The following is a 14,309-nucleotide window of genomic DNA, read 5'->3' as shown; positions in this document are numbered from 1 at the left end:
TTCTAGGACATCCAGGACTACATGGGGAGACCCTGTTTCAGAAAAACAAAACAAAAACAAAAAGCGAAAAAGACCAAAGAACAAAAACAAAACCAACAAGCAAACGGGGCAAGAGGGGGGGGGGGGGCTTCAGTCCTCGGAGCACTGGCAGTTCCTTCAGGCTGGAGTCCAAATCCCAGCTTCCAACCAGCAGCTCACATTCACTTATATAATCCCAGTTCCTGGGCGCCCTCTTTTGACACTTCTACTTACACAGATACACACATACACAGAGAAATATTAACAGCTTAAAAAACCCGTAACTAAGCCGGGTGTTGGTAGTGCACGCCTTTAGCACCAACACTGGGGAAACAGAAGCAGGTGGATCTCTGTGAGTTCGAGACCAGCCTGGTCTACATGAGCTAGTTCCAGGACAGGTTCCAAAACTACAGAGAAACCCTGTCTCGACAAACAAAAATAAAACCAAAAAACCAAAAAGAAAAAAGACCTGTAACTCACCACACAGAGGTTAACGTCTTAAAACTATAGCTAAAAATAAAAAGTGAGAAACGTGCATATCACTGCAATGATCCTAAGCTACAAAAATAAAAAAAGAGGAGACAGACTGCTTAAAGTTAATATTAACTAGAGTGGAAAATTACTGTGCAAATAAGTAGTTAAGTGATAAATCTGGGCTCCTCGCATACTTCTTTAGTTTCATCTTAATAAAACACATCAAATTTAAGTGGTGAGCCCCCTTCAAACTGATAATCATGTTACATCTAAGGAAGGTTACATAATTAAAGAATTTCTGGTCTGGTTAGAAGGAAAAGATAAGCTTGCTTTCCAAGGCAACCAGTTCCACAGTGAAATACTAACAACTGACTGCCATTAACTCCATGGCGTAGCAACCCTGGCAACAGTCTGGCAAACTGTTCAGGAGGAAGAACCAAGCCACCCTCCAACCAGACCTGCTGCTCAGCAGGCAGCTGTGACTAAGGGTTCAGGTTTCTCCCAGTCCCCCAACAGGAAGCAGCAGCAATGCCCATTGTATTGTGGGATTACAGGCTATAAGAAGGGATCAATCGGCCCAACAGGCACAAAGTGCAACTTTAGAAGGCTAGCTGGGGTACAAAAACCTTTATCAGCTTTTCCCATATACATTAAATACTTCATAAATTCTCACTAAAACATCGTAAACCACTAAAAGATACTGTTAGTGTTCAGGCATTGTACTGGCCTGCCCTGGGGGTTCTGACAGGATAGGCCCTCAGCTTCAGCCACTAAGACCACCACCTGTGCACTTTAAAAGGGCCCTGCCCACCTCCCATCTTCCTTCCTTTCTCTCTGCTTCTCTACCTATTCCCCCCCCCCCCACTTCTCTGCCACTCCTGTCCACGGAGGCCAGTCTCCCCTCTCCCCTTTTCCCACTCACTGTCCCCTAATTAAAAACCCCTCCACCCAAGCTCTGTTAAATGGTGTCTTTCTCTCTGCACTGATGTTTAAAATAACAGATGCCCTCATCCCAATGTTTCATTTTTTTTTATCCCTTATTTCTTAAGTAAAATATGAGCTTTTGGAAGCTTGTTCCTGCCCCCAAATCTAGAGAAATTACTTTCTTAGCAATCTAATTTTACAAGAAAGGAAAACAAAACAAAACAAAACAAAAAAAACCCCAAGCACTCAGGAAGTTATCAGGGGTACAAAAAACCCAAATAACTGGATCCTGGAGTGTCTGGGTGGGCCTGATCCCCATGGACAATACTCAACTATTTCTGGGGAAGCCTCCCTAAAGACAACTCCACTGCCTGTTGATCCGCTGGTGTGGAGAGAGCAACAAAACCCTGGCCAGATGTGTATGACATTTCTTCCCATCTGTCATTAGAAAGGCATCCCCTAAAACAAGGGAAGGCCAGTCTTTGCTTTCATGTGCAATTAAGTAAAATAGATCCTGTTTATAAAAACATGCTTATCTTCAGAGAATAACAGGAAAGAACAGATAGGTCAACTCTAGCTACCCATGTAAGCACAACACGGGTCTTTTATAAGGGGGAGGGTGTTCATTCTTCCTCCAGGGAAGAGCACAATTCTACAAATATAAACTCTACCTTAGATCTGCATGACCACAAAAAAAAATTCCCAGGCAGAGGAGCTAACTAACTTTATAATTACTAGGGACCTTCGTTAATAACTACAAGTAATTAGTGCTAAATGGGACAAGTTCGCTCTATGTGTAAACTAATCTATGTGTGCTTGTATTTCCCTGTCTTATTGCACGTTTGCTTTCTGTCTGTTTACGCATCACAGGATCTCAACAGCCTCTGCACCTGTGAGGACTGTGCTCCTGAGTTTTCCTTATTGACCATTCTGTGTTCCAACGAAGCCAGAGCTTTATTTAAACTTAAGCCAAACAGTTTGCGCTTTGCCAACGTTTTTGCAGCTCTGCCTAGGTATTCCCCCTCCCTTTAGCAGGATAAACTATATCCCTGCAAGGAAGATTATGTCAGGAAAAGTAGGCTTGAAATCTGTTGTGTAACAGACCCGGGGCTTTCAAAGGATCTCATTACATGGTCTCTGGGACTTCCAAAACTAGGAACAAGTTCAGCAGCACTTTCTACAAGCAGTTTTAGTGCACGAGACTTTCTCTGCTTTTTTACATGTCAGCTTCTTGTAAGTAAGCATGACACAACCCAAATTGTTGGCTATGTCATCAAGTCCTTTGTAGTTAGGGACAGTTAGGAAAGGTCAGGAAAGACTAGAGCGCTTTCAGACTGAGAGAGAGTCACAGGCAGTGAGTGTAATTCTGAAGCGAATTCCTCGGCTCTGCCTTGGGACATGACTGGGACAACTAGAAAAGCTGTAAAGAGGCCTGAGTATGAGTGAAACGATGTAAGGAAGTATTCCAGAAGCACTTTTAGAAGAAAAATGTCTTCTAGGCGTCCTTGTGACTTTGTAGCAAGTCTTCGGAAACTGTTGTGGAGGAAAAAAAAAATGACTAGAGCCCTCTCAGGAACTACCACTGAGGACAAACAGATAAATCTTACAAGTACCTTAGAATATATGCAGCAAGCACGTTTCTCCTTTCTTCCTTTCTGCCTTTCTTTCTTTCTTTTTGGGGCGTGGGGTGGGGTGGGGGGTAGGGTGGGATAGGATGGGGAGTGTTTCAAGACAGGGCTGTCCTGGAACTAGCTTTGTAGACCAGGCTGGCCTTGAACACCCAGAGATCCAATTGCCTCTGCCAGCCAAGTGTTGGGATTAAAGGCGTGCACCACCGCCACCACCACCACCTATTTCATGATGGTGGAAGACAGCACATGACCCTCCTTTCGGACTAGGAGCCATACTCCAATCATGCCATCAGATTATGCAATAGAATAAAGCTTTGATGACATCAGAGTGACAATTAAACACTGCTGTGGGACATGCCACTTTTTTTTTTGAAGAACATTTAGTATGGAAAGAGAGACGGGATAGATGAATGAATGGATGGACAAACAGATATAGCTTTCATTTGTAGGTTAATTCTGAAGCTGTATGTAGAAAAGAAATAACTAGTTGCTTCCAGGAAGGGAGCCAGGTATCTGACAACTTTTTTCTTTTTTCTTTTTAACCACACAGTTATGCCTTTTGAATTTGTGCCTTCAAAAACTTAAAAGAGTAAGATTTAATAGTTGATAGAAAACAGAAGAACATAACGGAATGTAACAACCACCCCACGTACCATTTCTTCTATGTTCCCTTATTTCCTAAATTTAACCTAATTAGAAAGCGTTTACTTAAGGTATCAATGCTTTGTCAAGGCATGTATGCCTACATGCCAATAGAGGGCATCTCATCCCGCTACAGATGGCCGTGAGCCACCCTGTGGTTGTTGGGAAGAGAACTATGGACCTTTGGAAGAGCAGCCAGTGCTCTGAACCTCGGAGCCATCTCTCCAGCCCCAGAAAATGTTTACTTAAAAAAACTAGCATGACCACGTTTAAAGGCTGTATGAAGCCATAGCTAAAAATAAAGTGACTGAATCTCCATTTTTCTATTACCACTGTCGGTATTACATACAAAATTTAAACCAGAAGTAAAATATTCTAACCACTCGTAGAGCAGCTGTCAAGTCACACTCCGACTGGCATTGGCAGTCCGCTTCTAAAGGCCTGTTTCCCTGAGTCCTTTCTCTCGGTCCTATTAAAGTAAAACTAGGACTCTGTCCTTCTCCCTCCTCCCCCCCACCCCCAGTTCCTCTAGATTTCTGTGCTGTAGCTCAGGGAGATATCAACTATGAGGACAGGGCACTTCCTGTTCCCAATGCCATCTCTGATGAGTTTCACTCTCGTGCTAGGCAAACAGCCTGGCAGAGTACAATTGGAGCCACATTCCCCAGTGACTGACCAACCTTTAATCCCAATTAGTGAGAAAACAGACAGACAGACAGATAATGAAGAGAACAAGAGCCGGCCTGGGAAGAGCTCAGAGAGTTAAATGAGGAAGATGCTTCTGCGCAGCGAATCTTGAGGGCCAGCTCACCTGAGCTAGAAGCCCACGTGAGGGTGTACACACTGGACATAGCCACAGCGCCGCAGACAGAGCCTTTGTCTGTAGAAAGGAACCAGCCCTTTGTCTCCAGGCGCTGTCTGATACTGTGGTCACGTGTGTCCAGAGATGGGCAAGAACTAAACCAGGCCTAGACTTTCAATCACAATGGTGTGTTTTCTCCACCACAGAGAAAGCTAAACCTTCACGGTGTGGAAGGCATCACCAAAAGAGGGCCAGGGTTAATGTCAATTTTGTTAAAAAGAAAGAAAGAAAACAAAAGTACTAAGGCATCTAGAGTATGACCAAGCACAGTCAGTTAGGGAAGCAGTGTGGTCGGCACTGTGACAGGGCACTGTTTTACACAGAGCCACAGCGATCATTACTGACAGTAACAGCAAACTGGGGGAATGGCGGACACACACACACACACACACACACACACACACACACATGAACCGCGTCACTCGATGAGTCTCTGTGTCACTAACTTCAGCCTTAGGGAAGAGAGAGAAGTTCTGATGTACAATTCCTAACCATTTCAAAATAGTCTGCCTCCCTCTGTCAAAGGTCTTCACAACGTTGCAGAATAGCAAATATAAATGTATTTAATCTTTCCACCAATTAAGCACAGAAAGGTGTGTGATCCTCCAAGTCACACAATAATAAAATGAATTTAGAAACTCGGGACCAGGGGCAGGAGATGCCTTCAGTTGGTAGATTACTTGCCTAAAAGCATAAAGGCCTGGGTTTATTTACCAGCACACCCGTAATCTTAGCACTCAGCTGTCAGAGAAAGGAAAACCAGAGGTTCAAGGCAAGGTTGAGGTTAGAAGCCTCAACACATTAGACTTTTCTAGAGACAAGGGGGAGGGGAGAGGAGGGGGAAGGAGCAGGAAAGGGAAGACTGGAACTCTGAAAACATGACGATCTTGGGATGCAAAGTGTGTGGTGCCGGCATCGGAAGGCAGAGACAGGACGGTCACAACTTTGAGGCCAACCTGGGAGATACACAGCAAGTTCAAGGCCAGCCTAGGCTACATCAAAAGACCCTGTTCTATAAAAACAAAATCCTGGGTGTGGTGACCCGTAATTATAATCCCAGCTGTAGGGAGGCAGAGACAGGCAGACCCCTGAGGCTGACTGGCCAGGCAACCTAGCCTAGTTGGCAAGTACCAGGACAACCAAAGAGAAGTGGGCAGTATCCGGGGAATGGCATCTGAGGTGAGTTATAGCTTCTGGCCTGTGTTTGTACACACAAGTGTGGAGGAGAGAGACACAGGAGGTAAAGAGGGAGGACGAGGAGGGAAAGGCAGATAAAAACGGGGAGTGGGAGGGTGGGTAAGCGGACTTAAGGCAATCGTGGAAATTAACGAGACCAGGACAAATTATACCAATACTATTTCAAAAACATTTAACATAACTGATTCTAGAGATGACAGGCAGATATATCAGGGCCGTGGATTCTGTGTCCTGAGAAGCATTCCTCCCCCCAAAAAACACTCTACAGAGTGGTTTGTTCCATCGTCAAAGTAAGCAATCGAAGGGAAACTGCAATAAGTTTTATTTTCAGAAGTACCTTATACTATTCAGAGATGCAAAGGGTTTCTGGGAACTTAAACATGACACTATTCACAACACTGCACTCTGCATAACAATACTGTGTCACGTGTAAACAGTTGATTGGGGAAACCAAGTGAAACCTTTTCTTTTTCTATGCTTAGGACCCAAAAGTCAGTCTAGAACAGAATGGGATACTACTCAGCTCAGCCATTTCACTCTTAACTTTTCAGTAATGAAGAAGTGATTGTTTTTCTTGGTTATTTTTACACCCGATGTTACCTAAACCCTGCCAGTCAGTCAGATTATACTCTTTACTCAGGGATGGAGAGCCAAGCAGTGATCAAGTCAGTAAGTCTGCGGAGAAGAGACCGGTGGCTGAGCCCACAGGAAATGCTTGGGCCAGCCTGATGCTACCAAGACGGGCCTGGAAAAACTATTAGGAGCAGTTTAAAAGACTGCTGTTCAAATAGCCAGTGACTTCCTGGCCATTCTCAATGCTCACCTGGGACAGGTAGGAAGTGCCTGGATCCAAGAGGCTGGCGGCTTCGTTCTGGATGGTGTTCTGCTGTGTGATGGCATCTTCTCGCTTCCGTTCTTTCTGTCCGGCTTCATCATCTTCGTACTCATCTAAGCACTGAGAGAAAGGACAGTCTCCGTTTCACACCCCATAAAAGTAACAGAGTGCTTTAACTGCATTTAAAAGTACAACATCTAGCATTAAAAAAAAAAAAAAAAAAAAAAAAAAAAAAAAAAACCTGGCGGTGGCAGTGCTGAAGAGGTAGAGGCAGGTGGGCCTCTGAGCTCAAGGCCAGCCTGGTCTACCGAGCCAAGTTCTAGGACAGGCAGGGCTACACTGAGAAACCCAAATAAACCAAAAAAATCAAGCAAACAAACAAAACAAAACAAAAAAACTCCGTATGCGATCATAAATTAAGTTTATACAATAAAGATGCTCCCTTTCAGCAATATATACGCTCTATTCCTATAAACTAAATTCTCTGCTAAATCCCAACACTTTCATACTCGCACCCATGGCAACACTTTCAAAGATCTAGTTAGTAACGACAAGCTTCTCAAAGAGATGGCTCATTCGTCCTCTCCCATTCATTTAACACGGTAACCCACTATCCCTGCCTTAAACAGACACTCTGCAGAACGCTGCGCTATAAGCATGGAATTTATAATTCAGTAAGGAAGGTATGTGTGTGCCTGCATGAGTGTGTGTGAGTGTGTGTGTGTGTATTAGTGACAGGGCTATTTTCTACCTTCACACTGCCTGTAGGGCAATAAAGAAAGAATATTTTCACGTGGGAGTTAAGAAAGGCTCTGAGCAACTAGTAATTTCAAGGATGGGTATAATGTGGAAGTACACATCTGGACAAAGGGGCATTTCAGGTGGTGAGAAGGACACACTAAAGATGCTTACTAGAGGGTTACTAAAGAGCTGAATCGACAGCAGCAATTATCGATCTCCAAACCTGCTGCAAGGAAACCAAACGGAAACAACTCCCTATCCACTATGCTATTGCAAGCACTGGCTATGAGATCCTCAGAGAACACATCTAATCCAGACACTGACTCCCTTAGGTTCTCTATGAGACCCAAACACTCATCTCTGTAGGCTCATAAAGACATCAGGACACTGACTGAAGTCCAGGGTGGCATGGAGACACCACCAGGGTCTACCTGCAAGATCAGAGCAGGCCACTGTGCCAACCAAGAAGGGCCACCAGGCGATGTGGAGAGCGAACGCGGTGAAGGCGAAGGAGCTGCTAGCTTGTCAAAGGCAATTCAAAGGCGACGTGGGCCGTGAGAGACTTGGAAAGGCATCTACCTAGATGACAAGGAGTCTGGCAACAGACCAGAAGGGCAAACGAGACGGCAGAGTGCGGTTAGACCCTTCTGGAGAGCAGCAGTGTGCTTACACAGATGACTGAGCTGCGGCTCAGCGGACCAGCCGGTGAGAACTGGGGTGAGGGAAGGTATGCCCCTGTGCTACTGTTACTGTTGTAAGCCTACTGCTCTTGACTCCAAGCCAGGAGATCACTCGCTGACTTCTGCTGCGACTCACAGGTTGACCTGTAAGCAGGGTACAAGTTCAGCACACAGCTCTTGAGGTGAGGACTGGAAAGGCATATAAGATACTCTCACCTCCAAGAAACACAGACAGTAAATAACTCCGAGGAGTTTAGACAGAAAGCTGTTAAAGGACTTGGAACATCAATGCATGACCAAAACTGCTGTGTGTGTGTGTGTGTGTGTGTGTGTGTGTGTGTGTGTGTACTCCAAATTAATAAGAACAGAGAATAAAAGTGTTAAGGCTAGTTAACAAAATTGATAACCTGAGTTTAAAAAAATAAAATATAAACTCTAGGCAAAAAAAAAAGCACAATCAACAAAAGAAATCCAATACACGGTGCGACATTGCCCAGTAGTCCTAATGGGAAAAAGATTCTCTTATGAGTTTAAGGGGGAAAATCCCCAAATCCTCCTTAAACCAACCCATCGTGTTTAGTGACAAAATACCAACAATATTCAAGAGTAAAATCAGACTCAAGACAGTGGCATCCTATACCATGTTTCGTGAAGTGCTGGGTAACAAACCAGCTCTGAAGATTATGGGGCTCACGTGTTAGAAAGGAAGCAACTATCGTTGTTTTATATGATTTTTAACTATAAGCTAAAAATATTTATTACTGATAAACATGAGGAATAAATACCTTTCCAGCACAACAGCAATGCACACGTTTGCAATGCCAACACTTCAATGCACAGAAGAGGCTAAGAAGCAAGAGTAAAAGATTCTGGAAGAGGGCCAGGCATGGTGGCACACGCCGTTAGTCCCAGCACTCGGGAGGCAGAGGCAGGCGGATCTCTGTGAGTTCGAGGCCAGCCTGGTCTACAGAGCGAGAGTTCCAGGAACAAGTAATCCCATCTGTGGTCTTCTGCTTTGCTAGCAATGACGAGGCTCACTACCCAGGACCTGAGCAGTGAAAGTCCCTGAGCATGAGATGTGACATCGGGAACTCACAGGTGTACGGACAGAGAACCAAAGTTGAGGTGGGGGGTGGGGGGTTGGGGTGGGGTGGGGGATGGGTGGGGGTGGGGGTGGGGGGTTGGGGGGGTGAACTCTCTGAACACTGGATGCTCTTTGGTTCATACTTATTTCCATTTTTGAGCGCCTGCATCTGTTAACCACCCTCTCCTCTGCCACCCCCTTGGTAACTGCAGACCGCCCCCACGGCTAGCAAATTAAAAGGCTAAAGTGAAGAATCCAGGACATACTTGATAATGAATCACCAAGATGAGACAAACTGAGAAGCCAAATAAAGTTTCCCCCATTAAAACTCTGTGCCTTCTTCCCACGGTACACCCTTTACCTGACCCATTCCTTTGCACACGGCTGTACTACAGAAGGATGCACCTCACAGGCAGGCAGCTTTCGGAAGGGATTACAAACTCTCTGGAACCAGTTGGCAACCAGTCCAGATCTATCTTCTACATATATTCTACAAATCTTTGAGCTGTTTTATCTACCTGAGATAAAGATCTGAAAAACAGACATTTTAATTTGGGGCTGGGAGGATGTTTGGTGAGCAAGAGTGTGTGCTATGCAAGTTTGAGGACTCGGGTTCAAATCTCCAGCACCCATGTGCAAAGTTAGTTTTAGTCATAGGAGCAGCTGTAACCCAGGCTTCGTGAGGAGATGGAGATACGAGGATTGCTGGATCTTACTGGCTGCCAACCTAGCTTTGAGGAATACGGTGGAGAATGGCAGAAATGATCTAGATCCTTCTCTAGGCCTCCATGCACATCACACACAGAATGAATACAAATAAAGTCTCACTCTTCCCCAATTTTAAACCACCTTCGGTGCCACTGAAATCTCACTATTTCGTGACGTATACTTCACCACGGTCTAGGTCCTCACACCCGACCTCAGGACTAAACTCTAGCAAGTGCTCTACCGTGTGTTCCAACAAAAAAGAATAAACTTGAGTTGGGTAGCTCTTAAACAAGGGGCATTTCCCCTAATGACTAAATCAATCAACCCGCATTATTAAAACCCTTTAACAACACAGGGGAGAAAGAAAATGTAAACTCTTCCTCTGGGTAAACTGCTGTTCGTGTAGCACAAAGCTTCCCACAGGGGGCTCTCTGAGCAGGCGATGGGGGCCCTGCTTGGTGGTGTGCCTGCATGGCCTCATCATTTGCAGCACAGACCCTGGCCACGGCATAGCACAGTCTACGACTTATACACAATTTGGCCACTCGGGTCTGTTTGTGTAGCTAGATAGCCCTTCCTATCAATTTGTGGATGTATCTGTAAGTTCCACGGCTCTTCAAATATGTCACCAATTTCCATCCCTAACATCTTACAGGTTATCTGACAAGGATGATGATGACGACGACGATGATGACATTGATGACTGCGACTACTACAATTACTATTTTACATTTCTCTAAACACTTTAGGGAAATAATGGTTTCTATGAGCCTTGGTCAGTAGGATAAACTTTTGTCACACTTTTATTGGCTTTAGGAATCTCTTAGTACATCTCCATTTTCTTAGCCAATATCCACTCGGTTCTTATTAGTCCCATTCTGGGCATGTAAGGGGTAGAATCTTTTCCTGCTTACCTTTTCACTGTAACTGTCATACATTTTCTCCTCTGGCTTTGTGCCATGGTTTCCAACTTAAAGATCTAATCAACCACGTGTTTCCTAATTTTTGCCATCACAATTATGATTGTTATATAACGATCTTGGAATAGATTGGGCTTTCCCCAATAATAAGTCTTTTGTCATCAACAATCCAAAGCTATGAGACCGGTGGTAGACCATGAGGGCAATGGTGCCCCCCAAGAGCCCAGCACACCTCAAGTTCACCCAAGGGACCTACCTTCCTTCCTTCATCTCTCTACCCTGAATTCAAAATAGTGTCACCAAGCTGGTTGTGGTGGCAACATAGCTTTATTTAATCCTTGGGAGCTAGAGGCATGCAGGGTAAATGCAAAGCCATCCAGGTGTCTATTCAGTGAGTTCTAGGACGGCCCTGTCTCCGAAGAAAAGAAAAAAGCTATCTTTATGACATCTATTCTGACTCACTAGCGTCCCCACATCGATGTGCAAGGGACACTGTTTTCAGCATTGTGGGTTAACAGCATCTACTAACATCTGCCAGTTCCATTCTTTTCTATTCACTGCTAAGTCTTCCTTGGTCATCGTCAGCCAACTTATTTTCCCCATTTGGATTCCTCAGTATCTTTCAATTAGTGTATAAATTCTGGGCAATACTTGTTAGGGTATAACCTTGTGAAACAGGAACCATATCAGTACCTACAAAAGAGGATTGTGGTTATGTAGGTTAGCAGTGAATTCAAACTAAGAAAATCAAAAGTTCATATGGGCTATGGGTAGACTTACAGCAAACACATACAGCCGCTCACCAGACTGAGAAACTCTGAAGCGAGTGACACAGTAATTAGTAAGAGAGACAACTCCTACTCTCATTAACGTTAAGTGTAAAGTTTAACAACAGGGAACTGAGAAGTGTGGCGGGAGACTGGGGGGACACAATGTGAGTGAGCAGAGGGACCTGCGGGGCAAACAGAAGACGAAACACCTTGTAATAAAAAGCTCAAGAAGAATCCAGACCGTTAACCTAGACAACAGAGGTACAGAAAGCAGGGCGCTCTGACGGCAATCTCCATTGTCTGTGATGACTACACACTTCTGTGACGAGCAGAAACAGAAGAAGGCAGACCTATACAGGAAACCGGATAAATCCAGGAAGAGACATGAAAACAAACTAAATAAAAGGAATTTCCAAACAAATCCTGATGGGCTATGGCAGGAAGACGGCGCTAAGACTTCGGTGGTACTAACTGAAATTATATGAGTGCTATTCTCCTCTGAAAATGATCTATACTTGTATCTTATTTACTTATTCGCTTGTTAAATTACTATTTAACTGTTCGGTTTTGAGGCAGGGGGTCTTGCTATGTAGCCCAAGCTAGACTTGAATTTTAGCAAGCATCCTGCTTCGGCCTCTCCCGTGCTGGTATCACAGACATGCACCATCAGGCCAGAGTGCCTCGTTTTAGGAATGGAGGCAGAGGAAGGTCACTGCATGTCTTTTCACTGTTCAGACAGGTTACTCGGAAGCAAGCCTTGACAGGCAGGGTATTAACTATGCAATTATAATTGAACATACTTTTGTTAATGGCATTTTCCAGCAACATCTGACTCTGTTCCCACTGGCATGTCTTCCCCCTTCTAAGTTACTAACCAGTAGTCAAGATTCTAGAACAATGCTAGTTTTAGGTGAAAACCCTTTCCTCGGTGTCACACACTTCATACGCAGTATGCTATTGCCCACGGCAAACATTCCAACCCAAGCAGCCTTGGCTCAGCGTTTTCCAGTTGGGAGGAAAGTAAGCCTGGGTGTTTCATTTACAACCTAAAAAAATTCCTCAACGTGAGTCACACAGAGGAAAACACGGTAAGCACTAACACAAGGAAGGAGACATCTTAAGGGCAGCCAACAAACAATGCAATGTGTAGAAGCCAGTCCACCTTAAATGTATCTCTGTCGGCTTCTAAACCAGCACAGTGGAAAGTCAACTTGAGGCTTTGACGAGGCTACACTCCCAAAGCAGCAAGGCTCGGAGTAAGCAAAGAAAGCAAAGGCCCTAAAAATGCACTGAACTCTCAAAGTCACCATATTTAAACAGCCCAGTACACACAGCCTTCCTTTTTAATCCACTAATGAAATCTAGACCCTAACAGTTAATCTTGAACTTCCTAGTAGCTTGGACACTTGATCACCCGGTGCCTCAGTTTTCCTTGTCTCTTAAATGGCAACAACACCAGATCGCCACCCCCCCCCAATACTTTTGATGACTAAACAAAAAAATACTCAGCACTCATCAATGTTACACTGTCCTGACTGCTGTCACTGCAACCGAAGGACACTGTTGTCCGCACAGGCGTGGTAACAGCAATCCGATTACCAGCTTCAATTTCTAGAGTTGTGTTCAATGCATTTCAACTGGAAATCACCACTGTACCTCTCTGTCAAATCAATCCACCTCCTCACAGGGTGGGTTCTTCATATTGACTTGTCCTACAGTTTCAAATGTAAAATATAAAACTGAGATTCTAAGAGCAACGACTCGGTGGATTCAGCGCTTGCTGAGCAAGCATGAGAGCCTGAGTTCAGGGCCTCAGCACCAACACAAAATCTGGGTGTGGGGACACACACCTGCAACCTCGATGCTGGGAGGGGGTGGCTTGGAGGATCCTGGGAGCTTTCTGGACAATCCAGCCAAAATCAAGGACTCTAGGTTCAGACAGAAAGCCTGAAGCCTGTCTCGAAAAATAAGGTTTACGACAGGAAGACACCCAACACGGACTTCTGACCTCCACACACAATCAAAAACTCTTCCAATGTCTTCATTTTCAACAGTTTTACCCCAATGACACAGGGTCTCACGATGTCCCCAGGGCTGGCCTTCAGAGCCTCCCAACAGGCCAAGAGCAGAGAGCATGCCGTACGCCCGATTCAGCTGTTTGCACCCTCCAGAGCCCTTCTCCCATCCATGTTTGTGATCCCATGTTGTGAAAGAATCTACTGTTCTGACCCAAGGTCGAATTAGGGTCCTTCACACTCTGCTCAGCAACACCTAAAGAAAGAGGAACCTAGTAAATATAAATAGATACTCCCTAATATCCCCTAAGAGTTTAGTGTAAAAAAACAAACAAAAAACCTTAAATGACTTTAATATAAAACGTTTGCTTATTAGCTATTTCTTTCTGCTTCAGAATACAAAATAAGACCCTTCTGTACAAATAAAGGCCTTCTGAACCTACGTCCGTGTTACCCTGGGCAATTTCACTGAGGCCTCTCAGGACAAACTGGATCCGCAGCCTTTCACACACAGACACATCATGGACATGCAGAAAAGGCACTCCCAGCAATCTCCGACTGGAAATTGTCACACTCCACCAGGCTGGCTGGATACAAGTGGAAGACCTAAGTCAAGCTGGAGTTTAACATTTGCCACAGGAGCCCTCGCGCTTTACGCTAAGTCCCAGGCTCGCCAGCTTGGGTGGGAATGTTGGGGAAAATGCTAAGAACCCCCCATGTGTGGGTCACAGAGAAGGTTAGGCGGCTAGCAGAAAAGGCAGAGAGCCACATACTGACATTTCTCCAAGCCCATATGTTTTGCTGAGGA

The 14,309-nt window shown here is 44.8% G+C and overlaps 1 protein-coding gene across 1 annotated transcript in view; it reads right to left on the bottom strand.

Annotated features, from left to right (window-relative positions):
* Positions 1 to 14,309, bottom strand: part of Pawr (pro-apoptotic WT1 regulator) — a 72,110-nt gene that overhangs the window by 18,367 nt on the left and 39,434 nt on the right. The window contains exon 2 of the mRNA XM_051206394.1: positions 6,572 to 6,703. Within this exon, the coding sequence (XP_051062351.1) occupies positions 6,572 to 6,703 (132 nt within the window). The remainder of the gene's footprint in view (positions 1 to 6,571; positions 6,704 to 14,309) is intronic.

This window comes from Phodopus roborovskii, unplaced genomic scaffold (genome assembly GCF_943737965.1).
Source record: "Phodopus roborovskii unplaced genomic scaffold, PHOROB, whole genome shotgun sequence".
In the NCBI taxonomy this organism is placed as follows: Eukaryota; Metazoa; Chordata; class Mammalia; order Rodentia; family Cricetidae; genus Phodopus; species Phodopus roborovskii.
Note: the sequence above shows the minus strand (reverse complement) of the source record. Positions and strands in the feature narration are given on the sequence as shown.